This window comes from Tamandua tetradactyla, chromosome X (genome assembly GCF_023851605.1).
Source record: "Tamandua tetradactyla isolate mTamTet1 chromosome X, mTamTet1.pri, whole genome shotgun sequence".
NCBI lineage: Eukaryota > Metazoa > Chordata > Mammalia > Pilosa > Myrmecophagidae > Tamandua > Tamandua tetradactyla.
The window spans coordinates 163,717,603-163,740,426 of NC_135353.1; the positions used below are offsets into that span (position 1 = coordinate 163,717,603).

General features: G+C 39.7%; 1 protein-coding gene across 1 annotated transcript; it reads right to left on the reverse strand.

Moving 5' to 3' along the window:
* Nucleotides 1-810: 810 nt before the first annotated feature.
* MSL3 (MSL complex subunit 3) lies at nucleotides 811-22,370 on the reverse strand. The gene is made up of 13 exons (XM_077146066.1): nucleotides 22,210-22,370; nucleotides 20,695-20,777; nucleotides 20,202-20,297; nucleotides 19,831-19,931; nucleotides 19,053-19,141; nucleotides 18,358-18,480; nucleotides 17,708-17,868; nucleotides 15,033-15,191; nucleotides 13,215-13,477; nucleotides 9,210-9,319; nucleotides 4,976-5,075; nucleotides 4,490-4,574; nucleotides 811-1,445 (listed from the first exon to the last, which is right to left on the reverse strand). The coding sequence occupies exons 1-13, from the start codon at nucleotides 22,309-22,311 to the stop codon at nucleotides 1,346-1,348; spliced, it is 1,572 nt and encodes a 523-aa protein (XP_077002181.1). The 5' UTR covers nucleotides 22,312-22,370; the 3' UTR covers nucleotides 811-1,345.
* Nucleotides 22,371-22,824: the final 454 nt, after the last annotated feature.

The following is a 22,824-nucleotide window of genomic DNA, read 5'->3' on the forward strand; positions in this document are numbered from 1 at the left end:
AGGAATTAGTTTTAACCCCAAGGCATATAAAAATATAGATTTTCAAAGAGATAGTCTTAACTCATGTCATTGGGAAAATCTGATGAGTAGATTTCTTCTATAAGGGGGATCTTTCTCTATTCTTTCAATTTTTTCTTTTTTCTTCTGGCAAAACTTTCAATAATCAGAGCACACTGTGGTTCGCCAAATTTAAGCAAGCATTCCATAAACCAAATGGAGATGAAACCTAGCATGAAGCAAAATGGTACTTTTTACAGCAGATACCAAAACCCCAAATCTTACAAAGCTACTGACTGCACATAAGATGAAGTCTACCCAAGAGATTTTGAGGTCCTGATTCTCAATGGCCAGTTTATGCAGAAGTCACTTTTGTGGCTCTCACTGTTACTGACCCAGTGGTCTTTGGAAGTTAAGATAAACCGAATTTAGCTTTAAGAAAAGATGGGTGCTATATCTCATGCTAGTTTGTTATTTATGTCTTTTCTACTGGTTTGAAACTTTTCAAAATAGCCCAGGCACACGCATATTTATGCATAAGACAAGGGCTGAAGATGATTAGAAAGGCACCTTCTGAGACAGCTGGTAATGATGGAAGATAAACTGTTGTTGGTCCCAGACCAGTTAATGGTGCCACAAGAAGACAAAGCAGCCCAGTACAGCGGTGTCTCTAATTCATGTATGCTGCCAACTGAGACCAAATCAAAGAAAGAAAGGAAAACAAAAGACCTCAACAAAGGTAAATCAAAACAAAACAGTCATAAGTCAAGTGGTTTCCCCAGTGTTCCCCTGAGATAAAGAAAGAGAAGAAGATAAGAGCAAAGTGAAAATTCTCTGTCCTGGTTCTTTAGAACAGGTCAGAGAACGCTTTATTTAGATAACCAAAAAAAAAAAAAATGTTTTACATTAGGGGAACTGTAACAAGCAAATTTATAGCTGCAAATCTCAGAAAGACAGACAGCTCTTTATTGAGATGAACAAAAATAAGGTTTTACAGAAAGGGAATCTTATGCAAATATATGGCTATAATTTTCCTTCTGCCATCAATACCAATTCCCTCTAAAATACTTTGCAACCAATTTTCAATTTCCAAGTAAATCTAAAATTTGTTTGAAAGTTATTCAGCCTCCGAACAAAAATGAAAAATCTGAAAAAAGTTTGTATAATGCTTACTTCAAATACCTAAAAAAGTGTGTTCACTGCTAACAAAAAATTGCGACTTCTAACGCTTATTTGAACCAGCCTCAATTATTTCAACTTTCATGACCCCACTGCTTTGTTAAGTCTTCACCTGCAATCTAGAGTACAAAGGTAGATGGAGAAACTGTTCTTTCAGAAACCAAGAGTTTTAATAAATTGCCCTGGGATTCTTGGTGCTGTAGTGTGCCTCACAGGCAGCGACATAAGCTGACTCTGGGAAGAAGTCGTCATGGTATTCTGCTAAAAACCTGAGAAAAGAAAGGAAAAAAAACGCTCCAGTGATCATCATACCAAGGACTAAATACCATTTGGCAAAATATTAACTTCCAACTAAGATGTCAACTCTTCTTTGGCATTTGGATGAAAGAAATGAATGTAATCTTGACTTCTACATAGTGATTACTTTGATTGCACATATCTGTCTTCCTTGTTAATAAATACTTCATCTGAATCCTTTCACTATCAGGGGTTCCAAACCTTGATTACATAAATATTTCTGTTTAAAAATCCTCAGAGAGTATTTCCACATTTTCCTTTTCTTTAAACAATTTAGAAAAAAACGACAAATCATAAACTCAAAAATGTCACTTGAGAAATTCACAATCCTAATACTTAAGTTAAACCAAAGTTGAATGTAACAATTAGTACTACCATTTAGTATTTTATATGCCATGCCCCAAAATTCTACAGTTCCAGGTTACAGTACCAAAACGCATTAAAAAAAAAAAAAAGACTGACATGTCTGAAGATGGATGCCAAAATGGGGTTGGTCCTTCAAGAGTCTGCAATACTAAGATGATATCCTAATACGGAAATTTTAATTGATTTTACCATGGAGCTAAAACATTCTCAAATGCGCAATATTAACTAATCAGGTAAATAGTTTCAGGTTTGTTTCCCTGGCTATTTCTATCCAGACCAAGCTGTTCCTAAAAAGTAAGGATGAACCCCCATAATACCTTCCTCAGTAAGAACTGAGTTAAAAATTCATTCAAAACCTAAATCTTTTTCTTCTTTTATTGTACCCTCTTTGGGGTGATATATTAAGTCTATTGTCTTCCTAGTTGACATATTTGGATGCCTTTAAAAAATGCCTATTTTGCACAAGGAAGAATAAAGGAATGTCAATATTAAAAAAAAATGTTTAACTATATTTATTTGTAAATCTTTCTAAGTTGCTTCCTATGCCCCTAAATTCTACTTTGTGTATAGCATACCTCAAAATTAGCAGGCTTTTCTATTCTAACTTGGAGATGTCTATTTTTCTTAGCACTATTTGATTTCAGTTTATAAAATTTTATGCCAAATAGAATTGTTTTGTTTTGAGGGGAGGTTGGGAGCGGAGAGGTATATGGTATTTTTGAATCTGTTCCCAATAAAATATTTTAAAGTTTAATTCCATTCATAGACACTTTATTAATGCTTACATGAAAGTATCTTTTAGAACTACAAGACCAATTTCTCTGGCTGTGGGTGCACTTCACTCTAGGTAAATCTTAACTTGATTAGCTCTTACAGGGTGGGGCTTAACAAGAAAAAGGTACCCATTAAGGAGAAGGAAGAAACAAGGTTAGATACACAGGGTGAGGCAGAGAATGCCAAAGAGAGGAACTGGTTAATAGACATCTTTGATGGGAGGGATGAAGAGAGCTGTGCCAAAAGTAAAACTGAGGCTAGGGCATACAGCTTGAGCAAAAGGGAAGAGCTTTAAGTCACCAAGACTAGAAAGGCGGCAGCCAGAGACCTAGCCCTGTGAGGACGGCTGATTAAAGAGAAGCAATTCATTCCAGGAGGTTTCTAAGGATGGTTAGCTAGAAAAAGCAGGAAGCAGAGATGCCCTGGAGGAATGTGAATATGGAGGGGTGCCTACAAGATGGCAGATCTCCCAAGAAACAGGAAGCTTGGAAATCGGCACTAGCTAAGTAGAGGTAGGAGAAGAAAGTGAGTTTCATTCATAACCGGGGGATAAGAGGAAACTTTGGTCAATATTCAGGAAGACTGTTGGGTAAATATACCAAATCACTTTCTAAAAAAATATTTCTTAATTTGTATAGAAATCCATGAGGTACAGAATAAAAAGCAAGATTCAGCAAAACTATGAAACCTAATAAAAAGTGAAACTATAAAACGTAAAAACTAATAACAAGTTCTTACAATTAAACAAGGGTTTAGGATTTAAAATAAAGTCAGAACATTAGAAGTACTTTAAGATTAATACACACACCTCCAAAAAAATTGAGACTAGCCCATAAAATGGATACCTAGAAGCACTTAAAAGAATATGATTTCACCTTTTTGGAAATGAGACATTAAAAATTAAAACCAAGTTACATGGGATTTCCATAGACATTGCAAACAGCAGCATAAATCTTAGAATTCACTAGCAAAAACACAATACAAACTATTCCGGTCTACGTTCTATGTGGAGAGTTTATAACAGAACACAAAAGAGGTTAAAATGTGTGAATACTGTGTCAACACAAAAACTGAAGAGTCCAGGATACATACTTAAATAAGCCAAGTAAGGCTGTTCTTCCCTATCCCTCCTCATGTTGAAAAAGAGCTAGGATACTTTTGCATAATAATGAAATCTATCTATAGGAGCAAAAACTTTGCAAAACGTGATTGGAGAAAACAGGATAATGCATTTGCAAAAGCATGCTGAAAACAAATACCCTCCTATATACCAATTACTTAAGTTTTACTTTAAGAACCTGATGAACACTGAAAACTGGTGGGGTCCTTAGATGGCTAAATTATAAGACGTATGAATTACAACATGATTCTATGGAATAGTAAAATGATTGGTTTTGTCATGTGAAGCAAGCAATACCTTTCTCTTTCACATTAGTGGGCATTTATCTTAAAACTCAAGTAAACACCAAAATCCACCCATGAAATGTTAATAACTGAAGTTAGTTTGTATACATACAAGTATGAGTCCAATGCTTAAGGTACTCCTAAACAAAAAATGCAAAACTAAATATCAACCTCAATTATTTCTACTCTAGAAAATTAATTTTCTATTTGCATAATTACCCCACTAGATTCTTCTAGTGACTTAAAAACATTTATCTCAGTACAATGAAAACTCTTGATTTAGGAACCAGAAAATATGGGAAGAAAAATATCAGAAACACCCCTGTTATTATTATGGTCAGAAGCAACCATATTTAAGGTAACACTGCTACTTTTCAAATATCACAAAGTTATCTTCTATATTTTCTAAACAGAGACTGAGAAAAGTCACATATAAGGTGTCAGAAGTAATTTTTGACAAAGTAACAAATACCTCAGAAAGAGGTCAAAGTGCTTCAGTAAAGCCTTCAGATTCTTCTCAGAAAAGGACATCTTTCCAAGGATTTCTGGAAGTTTGACTGCATTAAAAAAAAACAGACAAAATAATTTAAATCGACAGAATCCGACAATGTGTAGGACACATGGTCAAGGTTCGTCTATTTCCTTTTTATCCTTATTGGAATGGATATTGACACCCACATTATAAAATAAAACCAAAAACTCTTAGCAAGCAAAGACAGAGAGGCAGCACAGATATTCAAAACCCAATGAAGCTCGTATCCTGGTGCCTGCCCATGCAAAACAAACAAAAAAAAACCCAGTGACAATTCATGCAATCAAGAGATCACCTATCAATTCTTAGACCCCAAAATTTCTACATCAGATACTTACCAAAACCACAAGATGTACATGAGCTAACAAGTGCATCTAAAACAAAATGCAACAAACAACGCATTGAAGAAAGAAGTCAGATTCTTACCAAATAAGCGCAGCAGATGTTGTGACCCATAAATGTAGGAGGGTGGAGGTGGCTGGTCACTCGGGGGATAATTATCAGGCATGAGTTTCCAGGAAAGGACCTGTAAAAAGCATCAGCTGAATGCTTTTGCTGTTCACTTAACATTCCATTACCTACAGACCTCAGTATCTGGAATCCTCGCAGGAGCACACAGGATTGGATATTCTAGGTTTGGGAGATAAGACATCACAATCAAGTGCCACATTCCCACTCCCAGGCTTCCTACAGGAGGAAGGGCTTCACAGATGGGCCAAGAAAATGGGAGGAAATTGGTGACAACAAACCAATAAGGAAGTTATGAAGCCATGCCCCTTACTTACTTTGTAATGAAGCGCTTTATGGGTATGATCTAAGGACATAGGACGTATGGTGTGTGTATAAAGTTTTAAAGGATGAAGCTACAAAATAGTTCAGTGCAATGTGACATTTGTGGAAAATATATACACATGAGGATATGTATAAAATTATATAATTATATATGTATTATTATTATTATTATTATAGACAAAATGCAAAAAACATATTCCAGAATGTTAAGTGTTCATTTTCTAATGGTGGAATTCTGATTTGGAAGGTAAGGAACATATATGAATTTGTTTTCCATATGGTTTATACATTACCATAAATATTAAAGTTTTTCACTATTAAATTTTTCAAAACATTTTTTTGCCTTTTAAATCAATTACAGAAGGATCCACTTTCCTCTGAAATATGGAGACATTTCTAACCATGTAAAAATTATGGCAAGTTGTATGAAGGAGGAAAATGCCACTACATAAAAATAAACACAAGTTTATAAAAATAAATAAAAGTGAGGGGGGAAAACTTAAAATTAGACTAAGAAAATGTTTGATTTCCGAATTCTTAACAACTGTCACCTACAAATATCTGTAACTTTGGTCATTTAGCCCCTTTTCCTTCTGGGAAATTCTGCTATGATAGAAGAATGGAGCACTTAAAAATAACCAATAGATGTTTTTAGTAATAATACCATAGTTTCAGGATTAATTAATTAGATACACTATGGGAACTAATTTGAATCTTTTAACCTACTGAATCCACTAAAAGTACACGTTAAACCTGACAACTGAATTTTTTTATCCCTCATTTTGAATTTGAGAACTACAGATTGACTTTGGGCTTTTGATAAAGTGGGAGCTATATTTTAAAACTCTCATGGTCTCCTGTCGCAAATTACAGAACTGTAGCCTAGTGTACAAGGCTATATTTTTTGCTTTGTGGGACTTGTCAGGTGTAACATGGAAATAGCAGGACCTAAGGAAATCCTCCACAAAACAAACCAGGAAAGATGTAAAAAACCCAGAAATACTGAACTAGCCAACTGAACAAATGAAATTGTAGAGGCTAATACAACTGCCAAAGTGGTTCCTTGTAACTCCATGCTAGAGGTCCTAGCTTCAGCACCTTTCTCATCAACTCCAGACTCTCACAGAGTCCCCCATCCCCATCCTTTGTACTGTGAGAGCCCTGAAGCAGTGATACAGTATCAGCATCTTTATACCACCTACCACACTTACCCCAGTGCAAACAGCTGGAGCTCAGGAACAGCTTTGACAGTAATACTCAAAGTGAACACACAGGAATGTGCAATTAGATGCATGAACCATACATGTATGCAAAAAGGCAGGTCATGTAGCTAGTTAGCAAGGGAGTCTACCTCACTTATTCAATTCTGCATTTCAATACACTTTAAAATCTCCTGTTTATCAAAGATACATTTTATGGGGAAAAACTATATAGGTTTATAGTTATTACTGATGGAGTTATGCACAGGAATCACCTGTGGCTCTTAAATTAAAACATATACGACCAGAATGTTCCCTGACACAGTGGAGCATAGGATTGATATTGGGAGAAAGAGCTATGGTGAACTGGATACAGAGCTCTGGTTAAGAAATACTGAGGTAGAGGCACTTAATGTGGTCTTGGGAGTCATTGTGAAGAGCCTGCTGAACTCACCTGTTTATCAGAAATCCTACTTTTCACTATAGCATGCAGCGATACCTATAACCACTAGATGGCAATCTCACATAGCTGATCATACAGGGAATAGCCACTGAATATTTAGATGCCTTTTGAAACACTATTCCTCTTAAGTAATAAACCCTGCAGTCCTGCCTCATCTGAAAAATGGGAATATTAAGAACTGACTGTACTGGGAATTTCCTAATCTTCCTTTACTATTAACAGAACACAAACTGGGCTTTCGAGCTTTTACATCAGGGGTCAGCCTAATACTGTGGGACAAACTCTGCCTAAAGCCTGAGCACTAAAAATGTTTTTTTTTTTCCTTTTTTTAATGGTTGAAAAAAACCAAAAGAATATTTTATGATAGGTAAGAATAGGATGAAATTCAATAATCAGTGCCCCAGGATAAATTTATATTGACACCCAGCCATGCTCATCTGTTTATGTATCATCCTGCTGCTTCCCTGCTACAAGAGTTCAGTTGACTAGTCTTGAAAGAGACTGTATATGGGGTGCAAATACTTACTATGTGTTTCCTCACATCAAGAATTTGCTAACCCGTTTCTTACCATCATATATTCACTCCGCCTAGTAAGTCATCTTCCCCTGTCAAATCTTACCCATTTTATATAAACAATTACATCCTACCTCCTATATGAAATTTATAGAATATCCCAATGGAAAACTTCTTCTGAAGCCCTGAACACTTGCCACCCACAGCCCTTAGCTGGTTCTTAAAAATAAGAGTTTTAAAATTGTGAGTGAACCTAGAGATTTCACTAATACAAAATGATACTGCTGTTAGGCTTCAGGATGTGCACTGATTTATTTTGATATATATTTTTTGGATTTTTGCAGATACATATGCCATCTTCCCAACTAGTTAAAACTCAAAATGCCAAGGAGGGTTGGAATGTTGTAGATAGATGGCTAGCCTCCCAAACACTTTTTTTTTTTTTTTGGTACAGGCAGGCACTGGGAATCATGCATGGCAGGTGAGAACTCTGCCTGCTGAGCCACTGTGGCCCGCCCCCTCCCATATACTTTTGTGCAACAAACTGAGCTCCAGGAAGGGTGAGCCACTTGCCCAAAGTCCTATATGGAGGGTGCCCTCCTGAGAGCCAGAGGACTCACTGTCAGCTCTGGTTGGTTGCTGATCATAGCACACTGGGCTTTCGGTAGCCTCCCTCCTCCCACAGCTGTTTGTTCCCATTAGCTCTCTGCTTTGTTTTCCTCATGCACTCCTTGCTGTCAGGCAGCGTTCTTCCCAACTGCAGATATAATTCTAACTGGAGATCCTAATCCAGTGTCAGAAATGCGCTCAGGGCTCCATTCCTCCATGTCACCACCCCTACCCAGCAGGCAAGGGCAACTCCCAGGGCTCCAGGCCTCTTGGGCCAAGGGCTGTGTTGAAGGGAAGAGAGGAAACCTGCTTGAATCTTTCATGACCGCCTTCACCACCTACACATGGTACACTGTCAAGTACAATTATTTACTGAACAAAGTGGTAAGATCATCATTTTCAAGAATTAGAGGTAATTAAGGTCCCATGTCTGGCATGATGCTTAGCATATAGTATGTCCATAAAAGGGATGGCTAGTAGCATTACTATCAATCATAAAAGAGAATCAAAAATCTAAAGAGGTCAGCAAACCACACTCATGGGCCAAATGTGCCCACCAACTGTGTTTTGCTGTAATCCACAAATTAAGAATGATTTTTGAATGGTTGAGAAAATTAAAAAAGGATAATTTCTAACACATGAAAATTATGTGACATCTAAATTTCAGTGTCCATGAATAAAATTTTATGGGAATCTAGCACTCCCATTCATTTACATATTGTCTATGGCTGCTTCTGCAATTGAACAGTCTTGACCTTATGGGCTGCAAAGCCTAAAACATTTATTCTCTGGCCCTTTGCAGAAAGTTTGCCAATGCTTGTTTTAAAATATGAAAATACTGATTTTTCAATAATTGAACTTATTCAAAGAAAAGATGATCGTAAATACAGGGCTGAGACCCTAACAATTTTCTCATTTTAGAAACCGAAACACAAATGTTAAATAATGGGAACGAGTTTGTTAATATTTACAGCAAAAGCAACATTACGCTTCAACAAGCACTGATTTCCTCCCACAGGACTTAAGCAACTGCAAAATGGTAAAGGAATTATCGGGGATAAACATCAAACACTAACTCTTTACCTCATTTATTTCATTATTTCTTCTCCCTTCAAAGCCAGCAAACACAGCACTCCCTTCCTTGTTAGGAGTCAGAGGAATAGGTGATGATGATCTGCTATGTACAGGCGTCTCTTCAAAAGAAAAACATGTTTTTATCCACCTGTGAATCGTACAGGTATTGAATTTAAGACTGCCACCAAGACCAATATAAACTGCAGAGCATAAATCTAAAATTGGTTTGCAGAAAGTTTTACTTTTTAACAGCAAGATTTCTCTATTATAAAAGATAACACCTGGAATACTATACGGTGGGGGTGGGGGGGACTGAAGTACTGATCTGTGCTACATGCCAGTGACAGAAGCCAGAAACAAAAGGACAAATATTTTATGAAGACACGTATATGATTACACGTATACACATATATGAAATGTTGGGAATAGGCAAATCTATGGTGACAGCAAATAGGTTAGGGCAATGGGTACTGGGTTCCTTTTTAGTGTGTTGAAAATGTTCCAGAATTGACTGTGGTGGTGTTTATACAATTCTGCAAATACTATACACCACTCTTTAAATGGGTGAATTGCATGGTATATAGATTATATGTCAATAAAGCTATTTTTAAAAATGTGCCTGATTTTTTTGGCACTTGATTATATATACAAAGGGAATTTTCAAGGATATGCTACTTTTAACTCTTCCCTGCTGAACCTTCCCAATCACCATTCGATCAACAAATACTTATTAGGCACCTATAACTATGTGCCAAACACTGAGCTGGCAATGGAGGTGAAACCACCAAGTCAGGTGTCTCTTTCAAGAACTCATGAGGCAGAGACAGAATTTACACCAGTGAATAGGCAATTCAATAGAATGCCACTGTTAGGAAAGCTTTAAGAGTTTACAGGAAGCTTCCTGGCTAGGGTAACCTTTCAGGTGGGACCTGAAAACAGTTAACTTGGCAGGAAAGTGTGGGAGAAGCTGAGATGCCCTCATTTAGGATGTGAGAATTTGTCTCAGAGGAACATGACCTTGACTTTGGCTCAGGGGGCATTTTCCCACACCGTGAGGACTGTCGTGCATTCCATGCCCTATAAGCAGCCAAGTTCCATGGGAGGAGAGCCACCACATGTTCACTTCTGCAGTGTGATACCCGTTCCTGCTGGTTTAGCTCTGTCTCAAGAGTCCATACAGTTTGCTCATTTACAGTCATGCAACCTACTTCCACAACTGCCAACTTCTTCCCCAAGTGTGACACTATCTGGGTGATAGCAATGGCACTGCTGACATCAACCAGTAACATGTACTCATTTTGCACTATAGCATGGAACCACACCACACTGAGCACCGTATATTTTACTTGTGAATATGGTCCTAAATGTAAAGAGAAAAACAGAAATGACAGGGCTTAATGAGTGTAGATTAAATTTCTCAATTAAATTTAGGAAATGCCTGATGAGCATTAAAATAGCTAAAGTAAACTTCTAAAGCAATTATATCCAATTTAACGGCATGTATTGTTTTAGCATAAATGGGTTTTAAATTTTGAGGCTCAGAAATATATTAAATTTATCTCCACTGAAATGGACAGCAATTATTTTTTTGACTTAAGAAAATCCATCCATGTAGAGCTTTTTGGGGATGGTTTAGCCTTGTGAAGTAAGGAAGAACAGTACGTTTCCCTTGATTCTTAGCCCCACCTGGGCATTATGAGGTTTTGCTTTCTAAAAAATGTAAAGTTGGCTTTGAGGGACTTGACAACAATAGGTCCAGGGTCTGTAAGACCTTGGGATGGAAGACCCATTGTTCAGGTAAAGGCATAATATGCTCCTCTCTCTAGGAATAGGGGTAGGTAGGAAACACCACCCAACATGCTCTCACCCAATACTTCCTAGATATTTTCTTCTGCCCTCTCAATGAGCATTTGGGAAGCCGTGACTCCTTCCGTGAAAACACTGCCTTTGTGTCTCACTCACCCTACCTGCTCCTTTCCTATTTCGTGATGAGTAGTGACTGAGGCTTTTGTGAGAGTGACCCATATTTTGGCCTGAATCCAAAAGCAAACCACTGTACAGCTTAAGCAGGCCATGCAGGTTGATGGGGGTTCTGGGGAACATCCTAGAAAATGTGAATCCCTTCATCCTCCTTTGGGAAAAAGTTGCAAATCAGGCTTACAAATAGCATTAGGGATGGCGATCTGGATCTATATCCTATAAAGGTGGCCCAAAGAACCACTTAAGATGGATTCTGCAGCTAGACTGCCTGGATTCAAATGTCAGCTCCACTTCTGATACAGAACCTGGGCAAGGTATTCAAGCTTGGTATGTAATGGAGTAACACACCTCTACTCCACTGCACGGAATGGCTGTGACAGTTAAATGAGGTAATGATGCACATAAAGCTCTCAAATCAGGGACTGCTTCTGGTAAACATTCCAACACAGAGATGGATGACAGCCCATAGGAGGTACTGAACCACACCTGAGTTCTGGTCCTGGCCTACCCTGGATGTGTCACATAGCTTCATCTCATCTTTTATGGCAGAAACAATAGCAAAATCTTCCAGACGTTCACGATGTGGTGCAACTGAGATCAGAGTGAAAGCACTTTGGAAATTAAAAAGGGCTAGGCAAAAATATTTCACCAATCTAGTGTATTAGTTAATATTCTTCGATTACACTCCTGTTTAAGAACCGAGTGAGTTTCTCTTGCCCATACATCAAATACAAACTCTCTCAGGTTGCTACTCTATTGCCCTTCAGAAGTCAGCCCTACCCCACCTAACTCCATTTCTTGGCATTCCCAAACACAGTCCTCTTCTCAACAAAGTCAGTCTTTCAAATCCTGTTTTCCAGAACGCCCTTCCTCTCCAATCCAAGCCCTGAACTTCTCCCAACACCCAGTCCCAAATTCTTTCCTTCATGAAATTTACCCTAGTCCAAGGGTAAACAAGGGCCTGGGGCCAAATCCAACCTACTGATTTTGTAAAGATTTATTAGAACACAATCATGGTCATTCATTTATGCATTACCTAGCTGCAACAGAGACTGTATGGACTGCAAACTCGAAAATATGTACAATTTGGTCCTTATCAGAAAAACTTTACTGACCTTTGCTCTAGCCCATCAGTCTATATGTTGAACTGTACTTTTTAATTCTGAACAACCAAAGAGTTACATATGTGGAATAAACAAATTACCTCTAATTCATTTTATCTTGATATATTTCGACTTCTCCAACTAGCATCTTCATAGGGAACCACAATAATGTCTTCTCTTTTATCTTTGAAAACTATAATTCTCGGCAGTTTTTAAACTGCCTAGAATGGTTATTGATTTGAAATTCTGATTTAAGACAATATAAAAATAGAAGAGTTCATTTCTTTATAAGCTTTTACAAAGTTTTAAAGTGAATATTACTAGCTTACTTCTAAGTTCTACAAAATAGCAAACAGATCTTACATGTCTCTTGCAAATAATAGTAAATGCTTAGATAATGTATTTAGCCCTTAAAAGGCAACAGGTCAAAATCAGAGTGAGGAAATATGGAGTTCAGTTAAGGTTGAGAGTCTTTCAATATATAAGAAGAGATGATGGGGATCCGATCATTTTCACTTTATTTCAGAAGAGAATTCTCAAATCAAAATTTAGAACAGACAATCAAGACACTTGAAAGAGCCCAAGCAACCCATTAAGAATAACCCATTAAGGGTTGCTCATTTTGAAAAATTCATAAAAATTCTCTATACAAAAAAAGGATTCTAATCCAGCTTGCTCAAAAGAATCTGTAGGAAACAGTGGCTCCACCAGTTCTTTACTGTGTGCCCTTGCCCAGTTACCTCATCTTTCTGTGATATGGTTTCCTCTTCTGGCAGGTGGGGACATAATACTACTTTGGACGTATTAGGAGACTCACCTCCATTTGGACACATACACACATCAATTGAGCACAGTGCCTGGCAAAAAGTAAGCATAAAATGGAGACCAGCAATCTCTGGCATAGCTTTCCCAAACCCTGTAGGAAACCTACTCTTTTCTAGGTGCAGGAACAGCTTGGGCATGGTGGCAGATGAGTCTGCATGTCGGCGCTTGGGCTGAGGTGATGCGCTACTCTCAGACAGCCTGTCACAGCTTGAGGTGTGGCGAGTGGACCGCCTCAGAGACTGCAATGCTTCTGGCTCAGCTTTGCGCCTTTTGGGTGTGGCTGGCTCGCCTGTGGTAGGCTGACTCTCAGTGGACTGTGGAGTGGATGGATTCAACAAAGGTGGGCTTGGTGACAGCTCCTCCTGGTTCCTGTGGAAATAAAGGGGAGAGCTTTCAGACATAACCATGTCCAGAGTTTCTGCAAAACATGGAAGTGTTCTTCAGTGACCTCCTATAAGACAGAACAGGAAACAAACTGAACTCCAGGAAGATTATAAATCCTTACTTCAAATATGTATCATGAAAAACATATTTTCTTAAAATAGAGTAAAGATATTAAATCATATTAATTCTCTCAATGCCTCTGAGAGGTATGCAGGCTTTAAGATGGCAAGGCCCATTCTATATTTCGTAGAACAGTGATTCTTAATTGGTAGCAATTTTGCCATGCCAGGGGATAGGTGACAATATCTGGAGCCAATTTTGGTTGTTACAACTGGGGAGACATTACTATCACCTAGTGGGTAGAATCCAGGGATGCTACTAAGCATCCTACAATGCAGAGGACAGCCCCCACTATAAATAATTATCCAGCCCCCAAATGTCAATAGAGTTAAGGATGGGAAACTCTGGTTCAGAAAACAAGATTAATATACTATTTCATCAAAATGGAACTACTGTCAGAACTAGAAAAAAATCACAAGCATCAGGAAAACTTTGTCCAAACACACAGAGTCTACCCTGAACATTCAGAACCTCAAAGTTGGGAATAGGGCATGTGGACCTCAACACAAGCCACCAGTGGTTCCTGTAGGTCTAGGGCTAAAGTGAAATCAGCTGTGGAAAGGAAAGAGCTAGAAAAGCCAATCAAGAAAGCTGAGAAGAGTGTGCCTCAAGCAGACAAAGAAGTAAGAAAGACAAAGCTTTGAAGGGAAAGGAGGAGAGAGAGGGGAAAGGTGGCCAATGCAAAGTGCAGTGTGTGACAAGTGGGAAGTTACTACTGCCTTGGAGAGAAGATTTTGGTCAAGGAGTAGGGGTAAATTAAAGTCAGATGGTTAGAAGATAAGAGCTATAGCTGAGTGGAAATGAGAGAAGAATGAGAGTGATTAGGTGGGAGCTTATTGGAGATTAAAGGTAAAAACTTAAGTTGGGGGACACCCCCATGCCAAAACAATAGCAATTTAAGCATGCTCGTTGATCAAGGGGAGAAAGTGGTGATGTGGTAGAGAGGGAAGAGAGATAATATTTACTGAAGGCCAAGTGTGGCTTGCCCTTTCTCAACAGTCTCACTTAATGTAACTAATTGTGTGGGCAGATTTATTCCATTGTGCAGATGCAGGAGCAAGAACCTGAGAAAGTACCTCCTCAAGTGACACCAGTAATAAGGCAGGGAATGTCATGAGCCATTCCAAGCTTGTGTTCTCTTCACTTTACTTTACTGTCGTTGGGAAGATGGGGATGGCTGTTCAGAATCCAACCTAAATTCTCTATACTAAAATTTTCATTTGGTAAAATCTTTCACAGCCTTTTAAAAAGGGAATGATGACAGTATACCTTAGAAAAAAGAAAATCACCAGTATTGACACCTCTCAACCTTTCCCCTACTCCATACATGCTGGTGCCTAGCACCATATTGAAATCTTCAAAAAATGATTTAGCTATATGACTGACATCTGAAGGTCAAATTGCAGGGTATCTAACTTACCTGGTAGTGTTTGTGGCACTCTCCTTAATTGGAAGGAAAAATTTGGACGAAGTCACCTTTTTATACTGAGCTTGTTCATATGGATAGAGCAAAACCAATGGGAGACTGTAATCAAAGGTTATTCTTAATCCATCAACCATCTCCTTACAAAGGTCAACACTAGGAGAAATAAAAGGACAGTAAGCAATGCAAAAATGTAATAGTTATGTACTTTCCAAAATTTCACAATGAAATGCACATTTTTAGTAAAGTATAGTTTCAAACTTCAAAGGTCTATATATCACACCCACACACACATAAAACAAAATGAATGCATCAACACTAACAACAAAGAGTTAAAATAGGGAAATACAGCTAAAACATCAAGTGCAGAAGGTACACTGGTAATTTCAATTTCCCACACTCAACACAAATTAATAAATTACATGCCAAATGAAAAGTCTATGCAGGATGCATTGCAGAAGGTAGCAAGGCCTCAATCCCTGAGCTGAAGGGCGGCTGACCTCAATGAACTCTTAATACCTGTTTCAACTCTAACAATCTACTTTTCTTATTCTAATCCTGATGACTTGTATGTGCAAGGCAGTATGTCAGGAAGATCACTGTGAATGTAATATTGAGCTGTTTGCAAAACCCAAGCTTTAATAAAATTCTCCTTGCCCATTTTGGTGATTCTCAGGAAAAAGAATTATGACCCTCAATTATAACACTGAAAAAAACTGGTCTCAGGTCAGAAGCAGAACACACATTTAATACATCCAGACCAGATACCTGAATGTTTACTGACAATTTCGGAAAAGGGAAAATACTTTGAAAAGCAAGAAGTGCTTCTAGTTTCATCAAATTTTACCCTCCAGACCTCTCTGTGAGAGCATCTGGTTTTAACCAATGACACTGAAATGCTTTCCTCAAATAGAACATCATGTTAATAAGGTCAAAGTTGCAGGTTGTATTTCATAGTCAGCAAAGAATAACTCTGACATGGGTATCCACCTCAAAAATGCATGCATGTGATTACAAAGATGGGAGATGGAAAGCTGAACAATTAGAAAAACTTCATTACTAAGACTATAGGGGAAAAACTGTTTTGGAATAAATTTGATAAGAAAGACAGAGTGCTTATTGGGAGAAAAATCCTAGAAGACCAATTGAAGGACACAAAAGAAGAAATGAACATAATGAAAAGGCAAACCACATCTTAAATGGGAAGGCATATCATAAGTATATCTTCCCCCAAAAGTACTACACACATTTAATATGATTTCAACAAGAACCTCTGAGGTTTGGGAGGACAAGTGGGCATGATCATTTCAAAGTTCATTAAGGAGAAATAAATATCTAAACATAGCCAAGGAAATCATGAAAGAGTGAGAGGTCTTTTCATCACCAGTATTCAAACATGAAAAGAAACAGATCAGAAGAATTCAAGAGTCATGTGAATTTTTTAATAAGACAAAGGAGATATTTTAATCCATTGGGAAATGATCATGTAGTTTTCAATAAATAGTGCTGGCATAATGGCTACCCAGATTAATAAAAACAAATTGGTGCCTATCTCACATATGAAAAGTTACAAATGAAGTTTAAAGATGAAAGAAAATTGAACCTAAAAGAGAACAAAAGAGAAAACCCAGAAGCTATTAAGGAAAAAGAACCACACATTTTCTTATATAAAAGGGTTAAAACTGTGGTAATAAGATAAGCCACGGTCTTTGGGAAAAAATATGCCAGACAGTAAATGTTTTAGACTTTGCAGGCCATATTGTTGCTGTGACAATTCCTCAAGTCTGCCCTTATGTGGTAAAAGCAGTCACAGACAGCACATAAATGTTTCGCATGGAATATTATAATGCACAACTAAATGGAGATCCATACAATGAATTCGAGAATTTTCACTGCCCTATAAAGTAAACAAGCTGCAAACAAACAGTAGAAATTTATTTTGATAAAAGTGATACAGTAAATATATTTATATTTTTAAGGCCCCCTACATTTCTAATTATAGGATTGTGGAGACAGGTATGAAAACTTCTAGGCTGTTTCACTAACTGTAAAAGTGGGGGAAAAGAAGGAAAAAAATTAAGATAAAGTATAATATAAAAAATAAACTACAAAATATTAAATGAACACAAAAAATATCATTTTGCCTTGTATGATATATATAAAAACTGAATATACATATAAAGGCTACAAGGTGACAAAGACAAATGAAAATGTTTATATTTTGGTTTAGGTACAGGACAAATCTGTGGGCTATTTTTGCTTAGGATTTCTGTTATTTTTAAATACCATCTGCAATACAGTAATTATAAAAGAAAAAAAAAAACATTGATAGTTGGGGTGGGTTGTTTCTAAAAGGGATCAGGTTAAGTGTGCACCCAAGTCTTGGTTTAGAGTCTTTGGGGAAATGATAAACTCTCCAGACCCAAGTTCTCTCATTTATAAAATAAGAGCAGTGAGTTTAAATTACTTTCACAGTCTCTTGCAACTTGATATACTTTCTTATTCCCCCATTCTCTGAGCTTACAGACTAAAAGATGAAAATATGGGAAATGAACATGAGAAATTATAAAATGAACTCAAAATATATGAAACAGAAAAGTGCCACCTGTTCTAACTGAAGTCACTTCTCAAATACACTGAGAACCACAAAATGCTAAATGCCCCATACTTACTTCTTCTCTGCTGGGATATAGTGCACATTCATGTTGGCATATGACATGGTGTGATGGTGACGAGGCCTTTCGTTGGCTGAAAATGCTGCATTGATAGCAAAATGCTTCACATAGGATTCCAAAATAGTTATGATGTTGGTCTGACATGGCAATTTCACTAACTGGGAACAAAAACAGACCATACATCCCGTTGTATAAACCATTTATGTCAAGAAAAAGTGGCCATGTCTACCCCAATTTTTTTAACTCAATAATAAAAGCAAATTCTGTTCAAGTAGAAGCTCTTAGAGAAATACGGCCTGATGCTCTTTACTTGATTTTTGTTTTCTATTGTTACTGATGGTATTAAGTTTTCAAATAAACATAAGCAGTGATTTTCAATCTTTAGCAACCCACTAGAATGGCCTGGAAGCTTCTTAAACATACCCACTGCTTGCTTGCATCTCAGATCAATCAAGTCATAATCTCTTGATTGAAGCCCAGGCATCATGATTTTAGAAAGCTCTCTAGAAGATTCTAATTGGTAGCCAGGGCTGGGAACTGTTATCTATAATTTAATCACCACGGCAGAGTACTTTAAAACTTGTAATTGCAAAATATGGCTAACTGACAGCTCTATAACAAGTCTTTTATAAGTTCTACTGGTATACCCGTTTCCTCCTGTTAATGTAGTAACAATCATCCTCAAGCTTCTTCTTTAGAACTTCAGGAATATCTATAGTTATTGTTCTTTCTTCCATTTCCCTTTTCGTATGCAGTTCTAGTTCTTCTTTCTGCAATATGACAATTCCACTTTTAACAATTTATAACAGGAGAGTCTATATCCAAAAGGTACTAACAAATGAGAGCCTACTCTGACACAAACCAAGCAAACCCTCAACACTTACAATACTAATTATGCCACATGTTCTAGTTAGAGACACATTAAAGACCAAAAGTCAACTTATTTGAGGGCACTAAGCATATTACAAATGCTTTAATTTCTTCTCTTCCCCATTTATAAATGGTTTTACATTAATTTTGGAGACAGACAGAAGATGCTGGTAAGACTATGATATACTCCAGTAAAAAAAAATTAATCATTATTATAAAAATAAAGTTCAAGATTTCATTGGAAAGAAAGAGATAAAGTTATCATCTATAGAGACACTTTATGGGTACAAATATAGCCAATGACAGTACTCACAGGGTGACTATAAAGAAGGTCTGCTTTTCCTTAAATGCCAAATAAAAATTTATACTATCTGGAAAAAATGTATTTTTAATGAAACTAAGAGAATTTTAGCACATAATTTACCACTAAAATATATACCAAAGAGAAAGTGTTTTTACAAAAACTTTATACCACTTCAGTCTTTTCTTCAATATCACTTTCTTCACTTCTTATTCCCGCATCTGTTTCTTCACTACTGTCAGCAGAAGAACTGCTTATTGCTGTATGAAACAAAAACAGCAGGTAAACCTGCATTATATATTTTTTTAACCTTTATATTGAAAAATCTTAGGTGTAGTTTACATCCTACTGGTAATGATAAATTGAAGTCCTACATATTACAGATATTGAACACAAATACTGTACCTTTCAGAATAGAAGTTTAACTTTAAAAATATAATAGCAATTTCAACGGATACAAATTTCACACAAGCTAATGATCTGGATGTACTCAGTCAACTAGGATCCTATGGCTCTCTGCTACATTCTGATTTGGGCCAAGGCACAGGGAGGTACGAGGATGAAAACATAAGAACGTACCTGTGATGTGTTAGTACAAAGATACTGGCTATGAAGACAGCAGCAATGAGCAAGATTCTGACGAGACCTTAGAATAATACTGATTACCACTCGAATTTTAAAAGAAAAAAGGGTGTGTGTGTGTGTGTGTGTGTGTGTGTGTGTGTGTGTGTGTATGTATCAGCAAATGTTACACATAATGAGCTTAAGATCTTTTCCTTCCTATACATTCACTTAATCGTCTCATCATCCCTGTGATATCAAAAGACAAGGTGATCACTTAACATGCTGCAGACCTGGCTTTGATTCCTGGAGCCTGCCCATGCCAGAAAAATAAACAAAAAAAGGTGAAAGTTCTTTTAGTCAAAGAAAATGAAATCTAGCCACTCACAATTTTCAGCATTTTCATCTTTTTCTTCAACAGGGAGGCTTTTTAAGACACAGTCGACCCCAGGCAACCTGCAGCGTTTCTTCTTTCTTCCTTTTCTTCTCCTACAAAAAATAAACACAACTGAAATAAAGCTTAAGATTGACTGATTAGGGTCAACATTTATTTCTTAAGTAAATGAAAAATAATGAAACTACAGAACATAAGTGGTAATCTCCATTTCAAAATATTATACTATAGCCACGCTGAACCTGCTGCATTTAGAATAAAATAGAAACACTTATAATCTACACAATTTTAACATGTGAAATTATTTAATAAACTATACTTATGTCATTTTATTAACATTTGTGACATGATTTTGAGGTTCTTACAGGCGAGCTACAGCTTTTCTTGCCAATTTACGCTGCAATCTTCGGTTTTCATCTGTGTCTGGAAGCACATGATCTTCAGCAGCCCACCTGTCCCAGCTAATCAAACCAAAAAAGTAGACAATGTAAAATTTAGCATTTCAGTTTGATCTTGAAATAAATTACAAAAGCACCTCACAAGAAGAGGCATCCCCGAGTTACTTACACGTTAGAAAACCGTTTAAACATTCTAAAATCAAAAACAGGATGCAAATAAACTAAAAAAGTCACTCATTTAGACACAGAAAAGGCTGAGGTTTCTAGAATTACTCATAAGGAATCCAAACATTATTAACTTAAAAATTCTCATTCCTTAGAACAGGAATGCGTAATAACAAAGTAAAAACAGGAAATGAAAGTTTCCTACAAGTGTTTCGAAAACTTAAAAAGAAATTAGTGATGCCCCTGCGCTACAAAGATGATCAATATTCAGCCCAGTTTTAACAAGTACACTTACCTTCTGTTCCAACCATTAAAATGGATCAGATATTCTGGGATCTTTCTTCCTTTTTCGTCTTTCCCAACAATAACATCGACAATCTGAAACCAGGAAAAATTGCCCACAAACGGTAGAACGTATAGAATATCAGAAGCGAGATCAGGAAAACTAGTTCATAGTGCTTTTTTCTAAAAACAGGAAAGCATTCTCTCCTTTTTTAGACCGACAGCTCGGTTGAAACATTTTCCCTTTCAATTCCATTTTTTTTCCCCCTGAGTGGATGCCTCAAAATAGGAAGCATCCGTCCAACTTCCCCGTGATTGGTCTCGAGTTCGAGACAGGGTGAATCTTCTGTAGCCATTGGCCAGCAAATCTGTCATTGAGGGGAATCCGGCCAGAGAAGAAAGCGGCAGCCCTGCGGCGTCTGGGAGTTGTAGTCCCCGGCGAGACTACTCCATCCTCCCTAACCCCCCGCACTGGCCCCAGAACGACCCTTGTGGAAAATGTACTATTTCCCCCCTGGGGAAACGCAAGGACAGGAAAGGATAGTTAGAAGGGAGAGGGAAGAGAGCTGAGACAGGAGCTGCAGGGAAGGGTCCGAAAGTAGAATACAAACAATCAGAGGGTCGTGGGGCATTCCCGAGGGGCAGTGCCGCCCAGATATCCACTAAGATGCACCCTGAGGGCCGCACTCGTCCCAGCCGCCAAAGGCTTCGCCTATAGCCCAAGGGACAGGGACCAGCCTCCCACCCCGAGTCGCTGAACTGCACTTTTCTTGGTCCTCACAACAGAGGTGCACCCTCCCTCCGCCAGGAACACCTGAGGAACTGCAGGGTGTGGCGCAACTTTCAAGCCTGAAGTGGACCGACCCGGGGCGCCATTGGACTTAAGCCAGGCTCAGACCCCGCAAATCCTTCGGGGAATAAACACGAAAAGGCTGCAAGACCAGGAGGGGCCAAGGCAGGGGACCTCTTTGCCCTCGGGGTCGGGTCACGGCCTAGAGAACAGGTCTGGCTGGCCCAGTCACGTCTTGGGTCCCAAACAGGGACGCTACGAGTCGGCGGCCAACGCGAAGTATCTAGTGTTAGGACCTGGGTCTGTCGGTCAGGGCGTCCCGCAGACGGCAACCCGCGCGGGCCCGCGCAGATATAGGTGCGATTTAAGGCGAAGGGCCAAGCCCGCTGGCGAAAGGCTGCCCTGACGCGCGGCCAGCGCTGGCGTCGCGTGCGAAAACCGACGCCGCGGTCCCAGCCTCGCGACACCGCACGCGCGGGGCCCCCGTCGGCGCGTGCGCGGCCCCGCGCACCCGGCGGAAGCGGAAGCGGAAACGGAAGCGCCCCGTCCCCGACTCCCGCGGACCGGGCCCAGCGAGCGCCCCCTGCCGCCCGCCGCCCCGCGCTGGCTGAGGAGCGCCGGCAGCTAGCGCCCCCGCCCCGCGCTCCCCGCGCACGGCGCCCGAGGGGCCGCCGCCCGCGCCCGCCTCCAGGCCCCGGCCCCGCCCGCGCCTCCTCCCCGCCCGGCCCGCGGCGGCACCTTGGCATCGTACAGCACTCGCGCCTTGGTGGGGTCCGGCTCGAAGCACAGCACTTTCTCCCCCGAGTGGAATTGGAATTTCATGCCCTCCCTCGAGCTCATCTGCTCATCGTGGCGGAGGGAGCGAGTCCAGGCCGGGCGGGGCGCAGCGCGGTGGGGGCGGGGAGGGTGGGGGCGGGGAGGTGCGGCGCCGCGGCCCGGGGACAGCGGAGGGGGCGGGGCCGTGGCGCAGCTCCGGCCGCCCCTCCCCCGGCCCCCTCGGCCCCGCCCCCTCCCGCCCCGCGCCGCCGCTGGGGCCTCGGACAGGCCGGGCGCGCGCTCACGGCCCTTCCCGCCCCTAGATCCCCGGCGGGAGCGCGCCCTACCCGCACGTCCCCACCGGGGGTCCGGGAAGCGGTGCGGGCAAGGGGCGCAATCCCCGGACCAGGTCGTCCCGCAATCGTCCCCTCCCCTCTGGACGGAAAGGCAGTGACGCGGGGCTGCGGGAAAGCCTCCGCGTCCGCCAGATCGCGCTTACGTGCGCGCGCGGGCACCACGCAGGGCACGCTCTGTCCGCCCGGGGGCGCGCTCTGCACCCGCCAAGAGCGCGACCCCTCCTGCAGGGCGGCGCTCTCT